This window comes from Rhamphochromis sp. 'chilingali', assembly GCF_963969265.1.
Source record: "Rhamphochromis sp. 'chilingali' genome assembly, chromosome: 19".
Classification (NCBI taxonomy): Eukaryota; Metazoa; Chordata; class Actinopteri; order Cichliformes; family Cichlidae; genus Rhamphochromis; species Rhamphochromis sp. 'chilingali'.
Window position 1 is genome coordinate 29,163,992 of NC_137946.1, and position 22,700 is coordinate 29,186,691.

Consider the following 22,700-nt stretch of genomic DNA (forward strand, 5'->3'; position numbering starts at 1 on the left):
GTGAGGATTGGAATGAGATGACTTTGGTTGCACTTCTGCGTACACGGTGATCTTATGCTGTCATTGAATGCAATTGATTCCGAGATTCGTCTAATAATGCTGCTTTGAATTAAGCTGGTTATTAAGACTGTAATGAATGAATCCATCGCTGTGGTAATTGTGTTCTATTGGACATGTAAATCCTACGTTTCCTTTAAGCCTATCCACTGGTGCTCAGCATTCACACTGTAGCTTTGTTTACAGACAGTCATGCTGCCCTAAACCTAAACCTTGGACAAATTGCATATGATTCGGTGCGAGTGTTATTATAAAGAGACATATAATACGTCAATTTATGACAGGGAGGAAATTGTTGGCTGAGATATACCGGGAAGCAAGAAAATAAACTATTCATCAATAAATCTTATATGCATGACTGCATGGAGGCTGATTGAGCCTCTGCTGTGAATATAGATGTGTCAACATCACAATAAATGTGACATTCGGCATGGAAACAAGGAGTCTGAAAGCATCGGAGCACCTGAACAGATTTTAAAGGACACTTACTTGAGGGTGAACTGCTCAATAGTAGAGTTGGGCATCAGGTACAGGAAGATTTTGAGAATCTCTCCAGGCTTCAGGGGCTTCTCCGGCAGCCTGAGGAACATGTTCTTGTCTAGCTGCTTGTCCACCAGCAGCTGCTCTTCACTGGCCTGGTACAGGCTGATGCTTCCGATGCGCAGCAGGGGGTGCTGTGACAGAGGTTCTCCCCTGGAAGAACCACCACCGTGACCTGAACCCTTACTGCACTCCCCTTCCAGGTTAGGCTCGTGTAGTGTGTAGTATAGCTCAGCCTGGAGGGTCTCACTTAACCCATCCAAAAGCCCGTCACTCGAGCCTTTCCTTCGGCCCAGAGGGGCTACATTGGTGTTAAACCACGACGGAGGAAGCTCCAGTTGGGCCAAGCACTGCGCCAGGTTACCTTTCATGCGGCAGGAGGTTTTAATTTCACGGACATCCCGGAAGGCATGCAAACGGACGCAGGGTAGCTTGTCCTGAGCCTTGAAGTCGTCCCAGTCACGACCGGCGATATAGAAAAACACCTGGACTGTGGGGTTGTTGGAGAAGACCCGCGGCTGGACAATGAAGGCCCGAACCTTCCAGTTGACTGTCAGTTGGCCGGGAATATCCAGAGGACTAGCTGGCTGAAGCAACTCCTTGGACAGGGCCTGGTCCTGGGCAAAAGGCCCGAAGCTTATGTTGATGGCGGGGAGGTCTTTTGTCTGGAAAACCACAAAACTCTCAGAGCGCTGCAATGGGTTTCCACTGCTGGGACTACTGCCGCTCTTGGTGCTGCCGCCAAATGTTTGTCCTGTGATCTGAGCCTCCCTCAAAAAGAAGGCCAGTTGTGCATTGGACATTTTGAAGTTGGCAGGAAGGTACACACTGGGTGGTGAAGGACTGGCTGTCATTGCTGACGAACTCAGGGCATCAGAGCTGGTTGGAGAGATTTTACCTGCAAGAGCTGCAAGAAAGAAAGGAGAAAGGAAAGATTTAACTTTTAAATGCAGCTTCCATTTTTATAATAATAATAATAATAATGCACATTATTTATAAAACACCTTCGAAATCACAGTGTACAAAGTGCTTTCACAAGCAAGCAAAAAGGAGAATATTTAAAAGTTACTTTCAAACAAAGTGAAACAGGTAAAACTCATGAACTATAAGTGAAAGAAAACACCAGAAAAAGGGAAGATATGGTGAGTGTGTGTGTGTGTGTGTGTGTGTGTGTGTGTGTCAATGAATATATGGTATAATTAGGAAGAGACACAAATGTGGTCTACTGAGTCAGCTGAGGGGGCAAAAGGGGAGGAGGTCAAAACACACTAATCAGATGATAACTGGTTGCTGTCAAGCATCCGGAGCAAAGGTTATACACTGAAACATGTCGACATTAAGAAGCTGCACCCCGTGTGATCTTTGTCTCGGGCAAAACATGTTGCACCAGTGTTTGGATTCAATTAATCTGAAGCGACACCTGTGAACAAGCCAAACTCAAAACTCAAAAAAGTCCCTGGAAATGAGCGAATACCTGACAAAACACCCAAGACGCCACCGCAAAATTAATCTAGGTCGAAATCACAAATAACAAAGAGAGTAAATGGGACATACTTATCAAAATCACCCAGAGCTGAGCACAGAAACATAGCTGCCTGTTACCATGGTCCAAATCAGAGATTAAAAGTCCCATATTCCAAATGGTTATATCATTGAGATTTCATCCTTTAAATGTGGGGAAAAAAGGCAGAATCAAGAGGATATTTTGGGAACTCCCCAACAGAAAAGTCTCTTCAAACAATTGTGTTGCTTGGAAGTAGTCCACAGAAGTTTCTCTTCTTTTTTGGTAGCTCCTTAGAAAGTCTTTTTCATGTGTGTTGCAAAAGAAGCCTGAATTCAAGAATAAAAAAATAAAATAAAAATAAAAACAGCAATCTGCTCCTGCAGTTCTTCACTTGGTCATGTTCTGGCTACAAAGGTTCCACCGAGCTTCTTGAACTTGTGCTTGTCTAATTCCCTGTGGCTTAGGTCTTGGTTTAAGAGTGGTTCAGCCCCACACAGCAGCTCTTAGCTCTTTCAATCTCAGACTGTGCATGGCTCCGGGACACACTCTGATAGATAGGCAGAGCCTCCTCCCGGTTGGTGGGCTGTATGGAACAAAGCCTCTGACGCCGCCCCATCTCGCCACACCTAGTCTCTAGTCTATAATCACCATTTTAGCTCCGGGTCATAGCTAAGACACACAGCCCCTCAGAGGACTCGACTTACACCACACACACACACAGAGGTGAAAGAAAAAACTCTTCAGCTCGATTCATGCTCTCTCTCTGGACTTGTTCAGGCAGACTCTTATGTGAGTGCATGCAAGTGTGTCTATAAGGACTGTGTGTGTGTGTGTGTGCGTGCGTGCGTGCGCGTGTGTGTGTGTGTGGTGGGGGATGGATGTATTGCTTGAATGCCTCTAGGCAGAGAGAGAGTGAGAGAGTAAGAAGGAGAACGGGAAAGGGAGGGATTGGGTAAAGGTTATTGATGAATTAGCCTAGCTCTGCTTCCCTTCTCCTCCTCCTTCTCCTCCCCCTCTTCCTCCCCCTCTTTTCGTCTGCTTTAGCCCCATGAGAAATCCATGAAAATGAAGGGGTACCGGCAAGAGGGGGAGGGGTATCTGGGCTGGCTCGCTGCTTCACTCACATGTGCCTGGAATTCCCATAATAAAAGAGAGAAGGATCCACGGATGTGTGTGTGTGTGTGTGTGGGCTCCATAAACTGAATGGCAAACAGTGGGGCAACAAAAGATGAAGCCACAGCCGGAGAAACATCCCGTACTTACAAATGAGCATAGAGAGGGCTGGAGGAAGTATAATGATGAGAGAAGCTACTTAGGGACTAAATCTAGTCTCTACCTCACAGGAATGCGTGTCTCACTTTTTGAGCCGCTCTTCTCTTGATCAACATTTAAAGAGACAAATGCGCACAGCAATCCGCAGACTTTCTTAAGGGCTTCTCTGCTAGAGTCCCATCTGTCCGTTGTCCTGGGTCCAAACACAGAGATCTGCCAACATTTTTGTATATTTCCAGGTCACCTTATAAACTAAAATTGTCAGCTTCTACTACTGATCCTGGCCTCAGGAAAGGAATATAAAATGCGCCTCACGTATGGGGATCCACACCTAGTCTGCCTGCCAACCTTAATATCAAAGTGTATGTTTTTACCTCTCCACCGTTTAAAGCTCTATATGATTTTATTGCTGTATTTAAAAAGTAAGTAGATATTGGAACAGCATTACCCACCAGTTTGCTCCATCTATCCCACTATGTCTTGAGGCAGCATGAGCCTAGAGCTCCGAGAATCCGTGAATCCCCAGACCTGCTGGGACTTTTAATACATAACGTTCTCCACTGGATCTTAAACTACTGCTGAAGTGGCCTTGAGCAAGGCACTTAAAGAAATATGTCTCCATGTGCTCCACAAGCACCCGCTGCTGGCTAAACAGCCCAAAACAAACTGGTTTCCAGCTTGCTTTTCATTTTAATGTTTAGCTTTTAAAGTCGGTCGCTTCCGACTTGGTGCTGCTGACTGCTTCTCTCTCCAGCATCTGTTCGTTTAAATGGGGAGAGGCTGCAGGGCCTCTCCCCATTTAAATCCCCATTTACGGTAAAACTGTGACTCCAACAGCTTGCTTACATTGTGAGTGTGAGTAAGCCAATAACAACAGGGTTTGCATCCTCACAGATCGACCTGTTGGTTCAAGTCAGAAAGAGTAGGGATATTGAATCTTGTGCTTTGGCTGTTAGATGCAAGTCTTTAGTTCAGAGGTGTTTCTGATATTACCTCTAACATTTTAAAATGAGCAAAAATTGATGGTTTTATCAAATTTGGGGGATTTCCCCAACCAATTTTCTTTCAAAATTTTAATAACAACTTTCTTTGGACCACCATCTCTGTTCAGGGAAAGTCCCATTTTCACTTCATCTGCTGGGAAAAGCATTTCAAACCTGCTTTAAAACTGCGTTTTATAGAGTAATGCACCCACATACCATCAGAGATGCATAGCCGAACGGTCCCTCTCCTCTTTGGTCTGGGGGATGCAGCACCCATGTTTTCCAAAAAGAAACGCGAGTTTTGACTGAGTGGATCATGGTCACAGGTCTTATGTTTTTGCATGCAGAGCTTTAACCTGCATTTGTGGATGGCACAGTGATCTGTGATTTCTGGAAGTGTTCCTGAGCCCATGCACTGGTTTCCATCACAGACATGCATCATGCCTGTTTTTAATGCAGTGCTGCCTGCAGGGCCTGAAGATCACGGGCACCTTATATTGATTTTTGGGCTTGTCCCTTGCGCACAGAGATTTCTACAGATTCCCTCAATCTTCTGATGATATTGCGTACTGTACATGATGAGATATTAAAAACTTTGAGGAACAATACTCTGTAACTCTTTCAAATTTGTAGTTTGCAGATTGGTGAAGATCTGCACATTGACAAACTCTGCCTTTGTTAGATGCTTTTGTTTTTAAACCCAATCATGTTACTGGCCTGTTTTTGCATGTAATTAATATAATTATAAGCAAAATGTTCCTGCAGCTGTTTCTTTTTAGCACCGCTTTCTTTTCCAGTTTTTCCATCTTACCTTCTTTGAGATGTGCTGCTGACATTAAATTAAAAATCATTTTTCTCTTAAAATTGTAACATTTTTTAACTGTTGTATGGTATGGTTTTCCAAAGGCACAATGGTTTGTAGCCTCTGGCAAGCACCGTGAACCCTCCCTGACATGTTGATCATATTAGACCTGAAGGTCACCTGAATACTCCCCAGAAGCCTTATAATCTCCTTTAAATGCAATGAAACTGCACAATTGCAACACAAGGACCAAATGCCATTAAGCAAAACAAATCCTTGGCCCTTGCTCTCAACTCTGAAACCTTATGGTTTCAGTTAAGAAGGTGATTACAGCCTATGATGCATCAGGGTGTGCTTGTCTCATTTCAGCCTAACAACATCACAGGGCAGGTGGGTTTTTGAAGGGAAGCACGGACACAGATGGGCTTCCGATGTGAAACCCTATCGCTTTCCTCTATCACTTGATGTCCTATCAGACCCCAGGCCAAATTGAATTGAATTCTCTTCCTGTTGTTCTCCCATTAAGTGAAACATCTGTTCAATGTGTGTGTGAGTATCTGGGGAATGAGTGGGTTTGTAGTAAAGGGTAATTTTTTTTTGTTTTTATCTGTCAGAATATTTTGTCTTATGTCAATTAATAAAAAACAGCAGGCCATTTCAGGGCAGGGCGAGACGGACTGTTTTACTTTGTCATATCACTAACAATTTGCGCCGACACATGATTGAGGGGAAAAATAGGCAATGATTCTAGTGACAATACTGCTGATTCATCCTGCTGGATGGGTTGATCAAAAATAAACTTTTTGGTGTTTAAGATTAACTTTGAAAAATCCCCAAATGTTTTGTATTTCCCCCAGAAGCTAACACAGGAAAGCAATTTTGTCACTAATCTCACAAGACGAAAGAGCTTTAGCCTTTTAGCTACTAAAGCTAAATTCACTGGGTTGAACAGAGCCTTAGGCATAGCTCGTGGTGGTGAAAAAATCTGTGAGGCAAAATATCTTGAATACAAAAAAAAGCAGTGCATACTGTATATTCCTCAGCGTATGTTGTTATTGCACAAACAAAACCTTTTCAGCCTAATCCACTCAAACACAACTGCCTCCTCCACTTCAGCCAGGTGTGCTGCATACTGTAGGTATGCAGAATATGAAAGTGTGTTTTGTGCCAGTGTTTCATTTCCTGAAGAGCTGACTAAAGCGAGAAAAAAAAGCCCCATTCTGTAGATAAATAAAACACTTAACTGTGTTTCCCGCTGCCCATACAAAAGCTGTCAAACATAAAAGCAGTCAGCCAAGTCAAGGGGAAATACACAGAGACGACGTTATGAGGAGGACAGACATTTGATCTTGAGAGAGAGAAGTGCATAAATGTCTCTTCAAGTAAAAGGTCGGGAGAAAATGTTGAGAAGGATTAGAGAGAGATGGAGCATCCTTACAGCATTACTAATGTTCCAGCTCGAAGGGTTTCCCTATCGATCTTCATTTTAACCCTCGTTCCCTCCCTTCTTTTACTCAGCTGTGAGCCTTACTGTACTGCTGTTATTTGGATTGGTGAAATAATACCTTTCAACTCACTCAGCTGTAAGACTTGAGCAATGCTCCACAGTCTGCATCACATTTCAGTTTGCAGTTGCTCTTAAAAACTCAATTTCTGCTAAAATTTCCACGCAAACGTCCCGTAATGTAAAATGGTTCGCGTTACCATTCATTGAGCAATGAATGCAACCTAAAGTGCAGATGAAAAGATGTGCTAGCCGGGGGATTGAAGGCTGTATTAGCACTTGAAACACTCGTGGTGTTAATCCTATTTTTGCCCCTCTCTGAGGAATGTCTATTTCCATCTCAGTCAGATTCAGATAACCTTTACCAAAGGATTGCAGCCAGATTATATCGAACACACTCGAAGTGTGTGTGGCTTCATATTTCACCAGATTTCATCTATATGCATACGGAAATCACATTCATGCTGAGCAGCTCCCTCTGCAGCTGGATCCTTAGCTTCCTGTCTGACAGACGCCAGGTGGTCAGACTGGGCAGCATCACCTCATCCCCCATCACACTGAACACTGGTGCTCCACAGGGGTGTGTACTGAGCCCTCTCCTGTACTCACTCTACACCTACGACTGCACGGCCACTAACAACTACAACATCATTGTGAAGTTTGCGGACGACACTACAGTGGTGGGTCTTATCACCAACGGTGATGAGACGGCTTACAGGGAGGAGGTCAGCGCCCTGACCCACTGGTGTCAAGACAACCATCTCACCCTCAACGTCGCAAAGACAAAGGAGTTGATAGTGGACTTCCGGAGGTGCAGAGAAGTACACACCCCCATCACCATCAACGGCGCTGCTGTGGAGAGAGTGAGCAGCTTCCGGTTCCTTGGAGTACACCTGGCTGAGGATCTTACGTGGTCAGTACACACAAACAAAACAGTGAAGAAGGCCCAGCAGCGCCTCTTCTTTCTCAGGAGACTGAAAAGATTCGGCATGAGCCCCCGCATCCTCAGGACCTTCTATCACTGTGCCATTGAGAGCATCCTCACTGGATGCATCACCACCTGGTATGGCAACAGCACCGCCTACAACTGCAAAGCTCTCCAGCGAGTAGTGCGGTGCTCTGAACGGATAATTGGAGGTGAGCTTCCCTCCCTCCAAGACATCTACAGGAAGCGCTGCCTGAGGAAAGTGGGGAGGATCATCAAGGACTCCAGTCACCCCAGCCATAAACTGTTCAGACTGCTTCCATCAGGAAGGAGGTTCTGCAGCATCCGGTCCCGTACCAGCAGACTGAGAGACAGCTTCTTCCATCAGGCCATCAGACTGCTGAACACGTCATAGACACCTCACCTCCACTACTGGAACTTTAACATTATGCACTCCACACTGTATATAAATGCCACTTGTTTTGCACATATTCAACTCTGTATATTTTATATATTTTATTATTATTATTATTATTATTATTATTATTTTATTTTATTACTATTTAATTTGTAAAAATGTGTATACACACACACACACACACACACACACACACACACACACACACACACACACACACACACACGTAGGAAAATATTTAGTATACACATCCAGAAATGCATACACTATTATATATTGTACATATATTTATTAGTTTCAGGTTGGCCATTCTTGTATTTTGCTCGTTTGTGTTGTTGTGTTTGCACATCTCTGTTGCTTGTGGGGCTCGCACACAAGAATTTCACTCGCATGTGCTGTGCCAGTGTGCCTGCACATGTGATGTGACAATAAAAAGTGATTTGATTTGATTTGATTTGCTTCAATCTCGCTGGGGAAGGTTTGCTCTGTCTGAGCGTTTGCATGAAGTCAGATCACTCTGGTGATTTAGAGTAAAGCCGAGTAAATCAGTCATTCCACGGGCTGTTTGTCATATATTTCACTGTGTTACATGTTCCCCGAGGCGTGCACACATGCCTACCATATTTCCATCAGATTAAAACTACTCTAAGATGCGAATGGCCGTGTCAGTAATCACATCATGTGCCGCCGACACTGAAATGAAACAGAAGCATGGTTATGAAGGTCAGTTATGGCCCACGCTGCAGCGCGCATGCTATTTGGCTCCACGGGGGTTAAAACATCAAATGTCCACCAGTAGCACAGTAAAAAATGAAAATGTACCGTAGAGGAGCCGTTTGGTCGAACGGTTTTATTTGAGCTTTTTCTCATTTATCAGTTATGGGTGAGGACGTTGTGCGTTATGGGCAGAGATTTGAAAAGATAAATAGGCTACAATGCTGCCAACTCCACAGAAAACACAAACAACAATCCCAACAAAAATCTATCGACTGCCAGGAAATGGATTGAAATCTACATCTCTTCGAAATCAATCTTCAAACAGCCAGGAAGTAGCTTTCAAAACGCTCTTTTATCCATTTCAAACCTTCAGACCTTTCGCTACTGCAGATGTCACGATGAATGCAGTGAATAATATTAAGAGTAATAATATAAGTACATTTACAGGTACTTTAATTACTGCTCTTGGCAAACAGGTTTTTAATTTCAATATGATGCCCTTATACCCTTTTTTTAAAGTCAACCTCCTCATGCTGGTCCTCTATGTTCTGCATTCAGATTAAATGCCAGGCTGCTGACATCACACTACATGTGGACTTGCTCTCACGCTTGATTGGCTAACCCAGAGGAATGTTCTCTTCTTAGTCTATACTAGTTCTCCTTGAGACCAAACACCAGCAAGTTCTTTTAACATCACAAACTTTCATTATGCTTCTTACAGTCACCTCCCAAGGTGCAGCCTTCTCTCTCATCTAAGCCTGATCCCAATTAAATCTGTAAAAAATGATCTTTATTTGTCTCAGATAATCATCTTTTAAGACAGCAGTAAGATCCAATGAAAATTTGACTGGCTTATAAATGAGCCTGCTCAACATCAGGGATTTGTCTTACTGATCAAATTCAAGTCTCAGCTCTGTCAACTCTGCGTATTTTACCTTCTGCTTTTCCAGTGTGTCTACAGATATACTCAAACCAGGATGGAACAATTTGTCTTCGACTAATTTATTCCTTTGCTCCCCGGTTTCTCCCGAGGTGGGTAAATCATCTGCTTCTGAATGTGAATACGATCGGAGAGATTGCGATCAACTTCAGATGGTAGAGGACAAGCTACAGTACACAGCCTGCCACGTCAACAACCCGCTACAGTACAGCCTGCCACGTCAACAACCCGTGCGGGCTTTTAGGTTGAGTCCAGCATCAAAGCTGCATACAAGAAGAGCTGCATTTCCTAAAAAAGCTGAAATCACCAGTTGTGGCAAGCACAGTCTGCCTGTCTGCACTCTGCTGGGGGTGCAGCATCAGAGGTGGTGACACCAACAGACTGAAAACACCGATCGGCAAGGCCGGCTCTGTGACTGCCTGTTAAAATTTGAAGCTGTGGTGCAGAGGAGGTGGCTGAACAAACTGTTATCCAACACAGATCATCCTGAGCACCCTCTGCATCACTTCCTGGACGGGCAGCTTAGCACTTTCTCTAACAGACAGATGCAGGATACCGGAAATCTTTCAGACCTTATGCAATAACTCTTTATAAAGCAACACATCTGTCTGTCTATCAGAGTAACATCTGTTAACAGTTTATAACAACTCTGCAAACTCGCAACATTTAACACACACAACACTTTATCACACTGGAGTGTTTACTGCACCTCACACTATTATACCAAGCCACTTTACTCTGACGTTATCGGCTTTGCACATCAACTGATGAAAAGTCTAATTAGCAGTTTTGAGTTTTTAACTTTGGCTGTGGGATCTAGTTTTATCACTAGTTCAATCCTTTCCTTTAGATAAGTAATAAAGCACAAGCTTCAATGTGATGAAACTAAAGGGACAGTAAAGATGGAATATTTGATCTGTTAGTGTCTCAGTAATCTTGGCTGATAAGAGCAGTGTGTTTCCAAATGAAATGCAAAGTGCAGATTTAATGAGGCCTAATTTGCAGATTAAAAACGAAGAACATGTAACTACTGTGACACCATCAGTTGAAAATAGAGCATTTCATCATGGATCTTTTATACGCACCCATAAAATTATCCATAATTTATATTACGAGTCACCCTCACGGTCCAGGAGGCTGTTTGGATAAAGTAACAACTAAGCTGAGATACGATGTGGTGCTGCTAAGAATCATTTAGTCGTGTCGCTCTCCCTGCTGAGCAGAGCAGATACAACTGTTTGACATCAAATATTTACTAACCAGTTAGTCAAATGCTGAGGTTTAATTGCAGAGTAACAGATGATACATTTTGTCTTAAAAAAATAAAATACCATAACCCACATGGTTTTGTTACTTGCTGCTTGTTTTGATGACGAGTACTAGCGTATGTTGTGCCAGAGTAAAAGCAATATCTATCAGTGATGATGTGAGGCTTTGCAGAATTTTTAGTGCACATAATATTCCATGTGCAAACTAACAAAGAAAAGAAGTCTTTTAAAGACACAAATACGTTAATGTGTTAAGCAAAGGCATGTTAACAGAATGTAGCTCATGTTAAAGTGGATGTGGATGATGCAGAAAGCTATGGGTACGTTCCCTCAGCTAACTCCAAGAACTTACTAGAATAAAGTTAGCAAGAAATAAAAAGTACACTTCATTTGGTCATTCTTTAAAAAAACAAACAAACCCCAAAACAAACAAAAAAAGTAAGAAATTAAATTTAGAAAAAAAAGGTTAAAGAATAAAGAATGAATTCAATGTGCAGAATCCAAATTACTGACTGAAACGGTGTAGGCTAAAGCTTACGTTTATTACACTGACACTTTATATATATTTAGGCATTGGCATTTATATATTCCAAATGCCAACCAAGCTACGGTAACACTTTGCTGAAGACGTTTCACTGAAACAAACGAGAGACATTATTGAAAATAATCATTAAACTAGGACAAAAGCAAATGCTTCAAAAACAATGGTAATCATTCCCTCTTTTGATATTTGTTTAACACCTGATTTCTGAACATTTTAAAATGCACACAGTCAATGACACAATGTTAAGTCCTCATCACAGTCACGCCACAACTTAACCCCCCGACACACACATTTTGTTTTTGTACATTTTTGTTCCTTCACACAAACCTCTGAGTTCAACGTTTGTCTCTAATTTCAAACAACCTCTGAACCCCTTATAATTGTACCATATAAACTGGATTAATGTTTGCTTTGTATGCGTTTCCCATTATCTCCATGTATGGAAGCTCACGTATATCATGTACGGCGTGTATGGAACTATAAGGGGACAATTTAGTAACTAGTAACCCTATTTAGTAACTTTTAATTTAAAATGTCTTCAATTTTATATAATATTGCAGTGGTTTATATGAGAACTTCAAACATGATTTACAGTCAATTATCACTCTCTCAGTGTAATCCATGATCATTTTGATTTTATTTTTTATTTGCAAGTTACTGAATATTATGAATTGCAATATCAATAACATGAGCTATTGCAGCGACCTGCACTGTTGGATTACAGTAGAATGTAAATAACTCAGAGATGTATGAATGCTTGCAACATTAGTGGCTTGTTAACACAAAGCTAGCATAAGCTCTCCAACAGAATCCATGACACAGGGAGCTCTGAGAAAGTTAAATCTAATGCTTTTAGCTAGCCACGGGCATTTTGTTATCCTTTCACACCCTCCTCTGTAGCACCTTAAAAACACACTGTGTAGCTACATTTTGGTCCACCTGACTCGACGTGCTCTAAAGTCCATTTCTGTTGTTCTGGACTGCAGCTGATTTATGTTCATTTCAGTGCTGTATGACAATCTGTTAGGACACATTTGTTACAATATCCATGACGTTGACTATAATTCAGTGCCGTATTAGGGTTCCCCCGATACCTGTTAATTGTTGGGGGGTTTTCAGTCAAAGGATAATTGAAAAATTCAAACCAATGTAACATGATACAGCTCAACATACAGTAGCTCACATGGTAATGACTTTGCAACTAAATTCAATACAGTGACTAATCTGTTCAGGGACCTGGCTGACTGTGGATGGAAAACCAGTAATGAGATAATGGATGAGAGGTTAGACACTTCTTTTTTTCCAATTCATTATTATTTTGGAAGGAGGGGTCATGATTTTTGGGGGGGGTTTCCATTGAAATTTTTTTTAAACCATAGTTTGAAGCAGTTTTTCACGCTGAGCAGTTAGAATGCCAAACCACGGTGTGACAGCTTGTCGTGACACTCACAACGGCACCGCAATAAAAGTTCACAAGAGTTTGGTACTCATGCCAGAAATCTCGAAATGCCTCAAAGATGATCTCTGCTGTGCCTTCTTGAAGAATTTGAGAGTTTTAAACAAAGAAATCTAACACTGTCCACAATTTTCAACAGAAGATGCACTGATGGAATAAGGAATTTCTGTTGTTAAGGTCCTCTCATCACAGCAAAAACCCCCACCGTGAGTATTATTTTATTCCTATTCCTCACGGTCTGGTTTCTGTCTATCAGGAAGTCAGATTCCTAGTTAAAAAGACCTCTGAGTTTCAGCATCAGTTTGGATGGTGCAATGACAGGTAACAAAGAAGCATGCAAAGCAAGAGAGATATTATTATCTGCACATCAACTGGCCAGCAAGCTTCCATCGTGAAACGGACGCAAGTTACAGCTATAAGAAACAAATACAGGGCTAGGCAACCAAAATAGAGTGAATAATACACAAAAATCTGAAACTCTATTCAGTTTATCACAGTTTTTGTGTAACCAAGTAAAAATTCAGTCATGCAAGAACTTCAGAAATGCACAGATTCCAAACATTATATAGCTTGAGTTCTTGTTTGATCTCTTCTTGCTTTGCTTTCTTGTCTGCTTCATGTTTCTCCTCAGTACTGGTGGTGGTCTCTGTTCTAGGCGTGCTTATCTTGACACTCACACTGTTTTCTGAATACATTAGGGAAGCCAAACAGAATTTAAAAGGAAGCTTTTAAATTCAAATTCAGCCGGCGTGGGACTCGGCAGCAACCTCGGCAAGTATGGCGAAGCGCAACATCTGTGTGAAAAGTTGAGAGGAAAACAGAGGCTGAGGGCAAAGCGGTGCCCTCCAACCAGATTCACGCACTAGAGCTGACCCATGAAGCTGCAGATGTTTATTATGTGCGGAAAGTGTGAACCTTGTTTCACTGCAGCTTCCAACATGGCCCCAGCTTTCTGTTTCCCCGCCGCCAAATGGGGCCTCGTAGGCACAACCACTGCATGCATTAGTAGTGTATTGATGAAAGGATGCAAATGCCTCATGGCATGTGCCTCAATACGATCCAAGGCTGACGCAATCTATATGGCTCTAGACAACAGGGTTTCCCATGGGGGATACTCTGTGTGAGGTAAGCTGAGACTCATAATATTATACAGCAGCTGTTACAAATGGATTTCCTCCACAAAAGGAATTGTGCAAATGGATTTACTCTGTTATTTGATGCATTCCATTCAACATTTTCCTGCTAGTTTTATCTCAAATCAGTTACTGTGAAGATACAGATCACAATGTGCTTTTGTTGCTATGATAGTCTGCATTCCTCTATATCCCATATATCAACACATCTAGAGGTTTAGCATCTATGCAAGTTAACTATTTATAGTTCAATTAATGTATATTTTTTTCAATGTTTTTACTATTTTGTTGCTTTTTACTCTCCTGCAGAATCCTGTCCTGCAGATGCAACAGCCTAATTTCCCCATGGTGGTCAATAAACCTCCATCTTTTTTTCTCTTTATGGAGTATTATAGACATTTTAATCTAAAACGATGACATATTTTTAAATGAGCAGGCCCAGCTTCTGAAATAAGCTACATATCTATGAACATAAAAGAATGGGAAAAGGTCCTAAATGATTTGAATGAAAGAAAATATATCAAGTTGCAGCCATAAAAAAGAGAGCGTGACCTGCATTTTACTGAGTATACCTCCATCTTATGGCATCACTTTGACCGATATGTCAATGGCTAAGCCCCGAGGAGTGACACTACTACGCTGAGGCATGCAATTCGCCGAGACAAGACTCCCCTCATATTATTTGGCATATCAATCCCAGAGCAAAGTTCGCTTTCTGTTGACGGATGCTTCTTCAAAAAGTCTCAGCTCTGTATCTCCGATTTCATCCTACTCCCTGGCAAAGCCTTTCAGACTTTCAGTGTAATCACAGTGAGTCTAATTAATGTTACATTATGCTGATTTGGAGGCTATACATTGGCGGTCTTTCAATGTATTTTACCAGATTCAGCAGCACAGCTCTAATTGCAGCCCTTTGGGGATAATAAAGCTTGGCTGCACATTTTAACAGGATCCACCACTAGAAGAAAGATACTTTTAACTACCATATTTGTTTTCACCCTTCTGGTGTTAGCCACTTATATGTCATGGAAAGACTAAATGCAAGCAACATTTATTTTAAAGAAGAAATTAAAAAAAAGAAAAAAAGACTGGCCATGAAAAGCACACTCGCCGTTTCTGCTGTCGCCATCTTGGTAGGAAGGAAGGAAGGGTGGGTCTGACTGTTAAACTGCATGCTCATTGGCTGAAAGTCTTTGCGACCACAGCTATCATCATCTGATGGCCTTCAGATAGAATGCAGGCTTAAGGCACTTCAAATTGGCTTAGTTTCTCCCATGTTTTATGCTATCTATCTATCTAGTCACATGCAAACAAAGGTTTACACTCGACTCTGTGTGGTCTTGTTAAAAATTAAGTACACCCCATGATTCAGTTGCTTAAACAACACCTTGGGCAGCAATAACATGAAGTGATTGTTTTCAAGAAGTATAAGTTCACTATATGACTGTGGAGGAATTATCCCACTCTTCTTTGCTGGTTGCTTTGCAGGCATTCCATTATGCACAGCTCTTGCAAGGTCCCACCGCAGCATTTCAGTCAGGTTGGGGGTTGCAGCTTGACTGGGCCACTGCACCATCTTCTTTTTTTTCAGCCATTCTGTTGTAGATATTCTGCTGTGCTTGTGATCATTGTTCTGTTGCATGACCCAGTTTCAGCCAAGCGTTAGCACGCGGAGAGAGCTCTTCAATTTTGACTAAGTGACTGCAAAACAAGCACAAATAATCACCCCTCCATCACTGTGCTTCACAGTTGGTATGAGCCGTTTCACAGGTTCTGCTTGCTCTTCTCTAAATGTGGCCAAACATCTAGGCTTTGGTCTCTCTGGTGGAAGACCAAAGGAAATGATTCCAGAAGTCTTGTGGATTCTTTAGATGCAGCTTTGCAAACCTAAGTTGTGCTGTCATGTTCTTAGAGAGCACAGAGCTCTGTCTGGAAACTCTTCCAGACCACCCACACTTGTTTAGTGTTTTTCTAAGTGTATTCTGATGAACCTTAACATGCTAAATGAGGCCCGTAGAGTTTGAGGCACTTGGGTTTTTTGCAGTTTTTCTGAGCATTTCATGGTCTGAATTCACTGGGTTCTCCTGGAAAGATTGTGGCATTGTGTCAACACACACCTGAATACTCCAGAACAGAAAACGGTAAAAAAAAACAAAAAACCCTCTGCTTTCATAGAGGTGCTGACACTTTGAAAGCATTTCAGTAGCAGTATTACTGTAGACCAGGGGTGGGTATCTCCAGGCCTCGAGGGCCGGTGTCCTGCAGGTTTTAGCTGTGTCCTTGATCCAACACAGCTGATTTAAATGGCTAAATTACCTCCTCAGCATGTCCTGAAGTTCTCCAGAGACCTGAGAATGAACTAATTATGCGATTCAGGTGTGTTGACCCAGGGTGAGATCTAAAACTAACACAACACAGTGGTTAGAAAACTTTAAGGATTAATACAGACGGTTTTAACAGGAGTCGTTGGCTTTGTTCTAACAAAACATACAATATAAATCGGTCATTATCCTTAATTTATTTCAGATAATAATCTAATAAAACTACTGTTCTGAAACCTGAGAAGAATGCAGACCAGAACAACCAGAAACCTAAAGAATAGTTAATCATCATGAAAATACACGTCTTATCTTGGTTGTCAGTTTTATCTGTTATACTTCCATCTCAGTTGGCATTCACAAAGTGACAGCTGAGACGCAACGTCTGATGGGACTAAAAAAAAAATCATACGCTGTCAGATAAACTGGAAACAAGTCAACAGTTTAGCCAGAATATATCAACCGCAGTCTGAGCCGCGTGTTAGCATTCGTCAGCACAAATATGGCAAAGATATAAGATCAAAGAATTGCTCTGAAAGTGTGATGGATGTTTTTGCAGATTAAGTAATATTTTTAAAGTTTGTCTTTTTGTTTGTTTTTCAATACGTTCAATAAACCTAATACCTTATGCCTAACCTGAGGTTTTCTTTATGTTTGACTACTTGTGTTTCTTTCCCATCTGTCGGTGTCATTTTATGTAACCATATTTGCTCGATTTTAAGACTTGGAATGCAAACTTTAATAACCCTGAAGTATCTTTGATTATTATTTAAGGGTCACCGCTAAAGCTGTGAGACGTACATTTAAATGTCTCATAGCAAATATATGAAAAAAGCACCTCGCTTATAATTGGAACATTCGCCTGCTCCTTGCACTGCCGGTGATCTGATGGAATTATTTTTCAGGTAGTTAAACTAATTTTCTGTGAAGGACAGCTCAGTGGCTTGCTCCTCTGCCACACACAGCTACACCCCTACAAAGAGGTCCCTCTCCAATCACAAAAGAGCGCTTAATTATCAGGGGGGAAAAATAAGTGCTGACCACGTTGGCGAGATGACCTTTGCTTTTGGAAAGATCCACTGACAGATGCGTTTCATTCCCTTCACTTTGTTCTTGTTTCTTGGATGATTAAGAGCAGCTTTGAATTTGAATAATTTAGCGCTCATGGATATCAAATGAAAAGTAAAAAATAAATAAATTAGGAAAACGATAACCTTGTCAAACGTTGACCAGACATGCCTGCTGGATTCTGGAGGATCCATTTGGTAAATTGATTTCAGACCTAATTTGTTTGACATTCGTGCCTTTGTGGATTAATTAGGTTGCAATGATGAGGTCACACAACTGTTGCATTCAATTTTTAGTAAAAATGAACTTTAATTTATGGGCGATCAGCTAAACCTTCCAAAGCTTTGTCTGATTATCTCGTCATCCTTTTTTTTTCCTCCAATGACAAAATGAAAATGAGACCTCGTTTTGGCTCCTCGGGAAAAGCTGCGAGGAAATGAGACTGGTTTGCAGACATGCATGTTATTTGCCAACGGGCTGTAAGGCAACATCGGGGTGGATATTTCCTCCCCTGCTTTTGATTTCCCTGCCTCTGATCATTAAATTTAATTGCCGGTGGGGATACTCTTCATCCCTTCGCTGGTATGCATTTCATTTAGTCATGGTATTAACATTTGTGAAACCTTTGTTTGTTCAAGAAAGCTATTAGCGAGCCGGAATAGTTTAAACCACATCCTGCTTTACACCTGAGAGGCAGCAAGTGTGACTGCAATCATTTTGGCTTCTTGCTTGAGGCCCCTCCAAAGTGCTTGCTTTGAAAGGAAGATGGAGAGGGAGAGTCTTTGGGATCTTCCATCTGGGTTTTACCTCTAACTCTTACCTGAAGGTATGTATTGCTCGTGCTTCCACTGGTTTTGAAAGCCGTATTTCATTTCCTTGTTGGCAAAATATTTTTGTTTGGAAGCCCTTGCGGCTTCTCTTCCCACTCTTTTAAGCTCTGCTCACACAGATGCACTCTGCATTTTAGCTCAAGGCCATTTCAGGTTCATTGTGAGAGAAACATTCAAATGACCTCTTTAACAGGGGAACTTAGGTTATAGAAATAGTAACTGTCGAATACACCGATTTAAAATCTTTTTTTTTCTTGCTTCACTTGAACTTTAGAGTCCATTTTTGTATTTTGTGCTGCATTTATGTAAATACTTGTTGTTGAATGGCAGCAAGAAGGAGACGAGTTGCCACGACTAGCAGACGAAACCTGCAAGTTTGTTAGTTATGCTTTTCAAATGAATGCAATTATCCTCAGTGTGTATAAACCATGTGACTGGGTGATTGGCCTAAGCAGAAATGCACAAGCTGCCATTAGTGCCAGTGGGAGAGGCCTCCTTTCAGCTCGTCACACACGGACCTCTTGGCATTACATAAAGACACTGGACAAACAAACCAGTCTCATCCTAAACCAAGCAGTGATGGAGGTGAAAATCAAAGTGGGTAAGTTCAAACAAAGAGAAATAAAGTAAGTGGGACACAAACCTATAACTTAATCAGGTCCCAATCAGGCCAAAATAGCAAAGAGAAATTAAAAGTGCATGCCATGAAAGAGTTCGGGTCTTAGGAGGATATTTCCTTTATTTTTTGTAATTTACTGGTTAAAAATAAATTATGCAATTTATTTATGTTTTTGAGCGGGGAATAAAAATCCCACTGATGATGTGGAGGTGTCAAAATCTCACAGAAACTCATTAATTATGATATACCAGGTATTAAGGGGTTAAATGACAGAGTCTACAACATGCCAGATGTGACTGCCACATTCTCTTATCCATTATCTGCTATCATACTTGGGAAAAGACAGACAGTAAACACGGAGACAGTGGAAATGAGCGGAGACGTGGGTACAGCTGACTTAATACCTAAAGGCCACAATTTTAAGATTAGTATAAGATGCAATCAAGATGACATATGGTCAGATAGCAATTCTCCTATTTTAGCAGACCTTTTTGATACAGCCGCAAATGTCCGTTTCCATTCATGCCCACATATTTGTTCAAAGGGTACAAAGACACCTCAGTAGAGTCTCTAGTGTAAAATATATTCGCATGACATCAAATATCCTTTATTTTCAGGTCAAGAGGCTCTAACTAAATCAACACTGCTATTTCCCCCTCACAGGATACACACATGACATCTTGGTTTCACAGCTCATTCACTGCTTGCAATGCATTTCAAATAAAACAACAACAGCAGCAGCAGCCTTTGGTCTATTGTTGCAGAGGTCTATTGTATGGCAGGCCTTCATAGTGTCATGGCCACCCCCAAAGCCTTCTGAATGGAGAGGCTCGGTGCTCGAGGGAAGGAGAAAAGGATATCTTTGTTTCAGATTTCCTTCATATCACTGTCACACAAGCACGCAGCTTTTACTTATGTTACTATGGTGATGGGTTACACAACTCTCTCCCAAATCACCATAACAACAAACTAGAAAAAGGGATGTTGAGAAGAAACACTTGCTGCACTTGGACAAGCAGTGGCCTAGGGTGCAAGAGCTTCATAGCGGCAAAGTAGTGCAGTCTCTTCTCTGTGGTGGTAGATTAAAGAATTTGTAACACAAATGTTTAGTCATTAAGAGAAGAGACTGGAGGCTAAGAAGACCAACACAAATCACATCTGCTACTTTGATAAAACACTGGCAAAGAGCAAGAAAGTAAAGCATCTTTGAAGAATTCTAAACAATTAAATAGCAATTGCAAGAACTGTAATGATGACACGCCTTAAGGACTATCTAAAACTAAATATTTGCAAGTTAAAATGTTGTAGCAACTCCACTTACTGAAAATACTATAATATGATGTAAGTACTATGAATACAATAGAGACTGCACCAGCAGTCGTCTATACACAGACGGTTCTGATACCAAGAGTCAGTATCTGAGTTAGATCAGTAACTGTTTGGCCATTATCATCCATTTGCACTGTGAGCAGCCATACAAGCTAGGGCTGTGCGATATGACCAAAATCTCATATCCCGATATAAAACATCTATCGTCCGATAACGATATAAATCACAAAAATGTAACATTTTCTTTAAATTCTGTGAATCTCGGGTAGCTGAAGTGTTTCCAGCTGGGCATCGTGTATCTGGAGTCGAGTGTTTTACCGATGCATGAAACTACACATTTTTAGACATAGGTTGTAACAGCCGCCGTTTTCTTTGCGACGTGCTGCAGGGAAAAGCCTGTTCTAACATTTGAGTCTAAGGTTTATTTTTTAGCACCGGACGACTCTTTTTTGCTTCTCATCGGTAAACACTCTGCATACTCTTTTATTTTGAAAAGTCTCAAGAGGATCTTGAGCTTTATTGTGAAAGGTTTATGTGAAAAATAAACAAGCGGACACGTGATGGTTTTACCATCGTTGTTGCTAACAACAACGCATAAAAACAGGCGCTTGTCCGTCCGTAGTGTGGTTATATTAAATATAAGAGAAATAGAGAACTTTAAGAAATTAATATAGCCACTACAGTGACCATCAAAACGATGAAAACAGTTACTTTGCAACACCACGAAACAAACGATAGCGTAAAATGAAACGATAGATGTTTTTATATCGTCATCCGATATATATCGTTATAACGAACAGCCCTAATACAAGCCTCCACCATAATACTGGTTCTACCATGGCTGATGGTGAAGGGACAGATGATGATATATTCTTTCGATAATCTGTCCCCAGATCGTTTTTTCTTCAGAAACGGTGAAATTTTTCAGATATTCCCTGCATAATCAGATCCTCCTGCTCTTCAGTGTAACCAGCAGTTTTGATCGTGTTGTAAACTCTTTGCATTCAGTGTACATTCATGAAGACACCTCTTGATTTTACACTTTCACAGTGACAAGCCTACAAGCCTTGCTGCTCATTTCTGCTTTTGTTACTGACTGAAAGTCAAGCTTTGGCTGCTTTGATGGGTCAGCATACATTTAACTTTAATATCATTCTTGTTAGGAGTTCTTCACTTGGAAGCTGCGTGTTAGCATCATGAATTGTGCATAAAAAAAGGTCAGGGTGTTGTGTTTGCAAGTGCTCCGACAGCTTTAATGTTTGAAAGGATAGTTGTTTCTGGTCTGGAGATGGTTTGCACTTTATCTTCAGAATTACTTTTCAAAAAGATGCTTTTTCCCCCTTCATGTGAAATTAAGTCAGCTGATAGTTGTACAAGTTCTCAGGTAAAGAGCACATTTAATGATTGTTTTTTCCATCTGCCCATTGTAGAGAGAACTAAACACCTTATGCAGTGCCACAATGGTTAAAGGTAAAAGATTTGTTTCAGTGGAATGATTGTGTATTCTTAAACATCACTTTCATAAAACCAAATCAAACCAAAATGATCTGCATGATTAGATAATAAAACAAGCTGTCACAAAAACCAACTTATGTTCAAGAGTATCTACAGAAAAACACTTCTGCTTCACTTCACAAGTTTGTTGAAACTAAAGTGTCACAGATTAATAAAACACTGACAAGTCGCAAATTAGTTGAACATAACAGTTGTGTTCACTTACAGGAGACCCAACATGCTTATTCACAATAAGCCCTTTCCTTTTACGTTGTATCAGTTATTTTGTTTCATGTACACGTTCGTGGGATAGAAACGTTCCATTCATCCGGTGCACTGGATCCGTACGAGACACATGAAATCTGGAGTTTTTCATTACATTTATTTTTACATTTTGTCTAAATGGAGCTGAAAACTGCAATTTCTCATTTCTTTTTAAAAGCTTAAAAAGGGCATTCAGTGAAGACAAAGCCGATTTATTATGTGCATAATATCACACACACTCTCCAAATCTGTAAACACTTTTGAATTCATCTGTTGTGACACTCTGAATGAGTCTAGCAGAGATATCATCTGGATGCCATTTATTCCTCGTAGTGTTAAATACACAGTACCTCAGTGAAAATGATGAAAAACAAATAGTTTGCAGGTTATTTTGAGTGTAAAGATTTAGTCTTTATCTAAAGACAAAACAGGAATTTGAGCTCTTTGCATGTAATTGATCTGTTTGTTCATTTCGATGGAGGCTTTGTCAGCTATTGATTTCCAGCACTTTTCATCAAAACTACAATGTCACTGCATTACTCTGTGAGATCAGAAAGCATTCAAGGAAGAAGACAAATCATGAATAAACAAAGAAGCCAAACACCAATTTATGCAGATTGGATAATGAATTCAATAATGTGTGCAAAGATAAAGACAACAATAATTATTTAGGACAAATGACAACAGATCCATTGCCTTATTTAACAGTGATTGG

General features: G+C 41.0%; 1 protein-coding gene across 2 annotated transcripts in view; it reads right to left on the minus strand.

Annotated features, from left to right (window-relative positions):
* The window catches only part of tmem132e (transmembrane protein 132E), a 448,364-nt gene that overhangs the window by 148,247 nt on the left and 277,417 nt on the right, over positions 1 to 22,700 (minus strand). The window contains exons 1-2 of one of the 2 annotated variants that reach the window (XM_080867160.1): positions 2,152 to 2,864; positions 547 to 1,504 (exon numbers count right to left, since the gene is read on the minus strand). In XM_080867160.1, the coding sequence (XP_080723286.1) occupies positions 547 to 1,504; positions 2,152 to 2,230 (1,037 nt within the window). In that variant the 5' untranslated portion in view covers positions 2,231 to 2,864. Of the gene's footprint in view, positions 1 to 546; positions 1,505 to 2,151; positions 2,865 to 22,700 lie in introns of those variants that run through there. The other variant, XM_080867161.1, reaches the window with a different exon arrangement.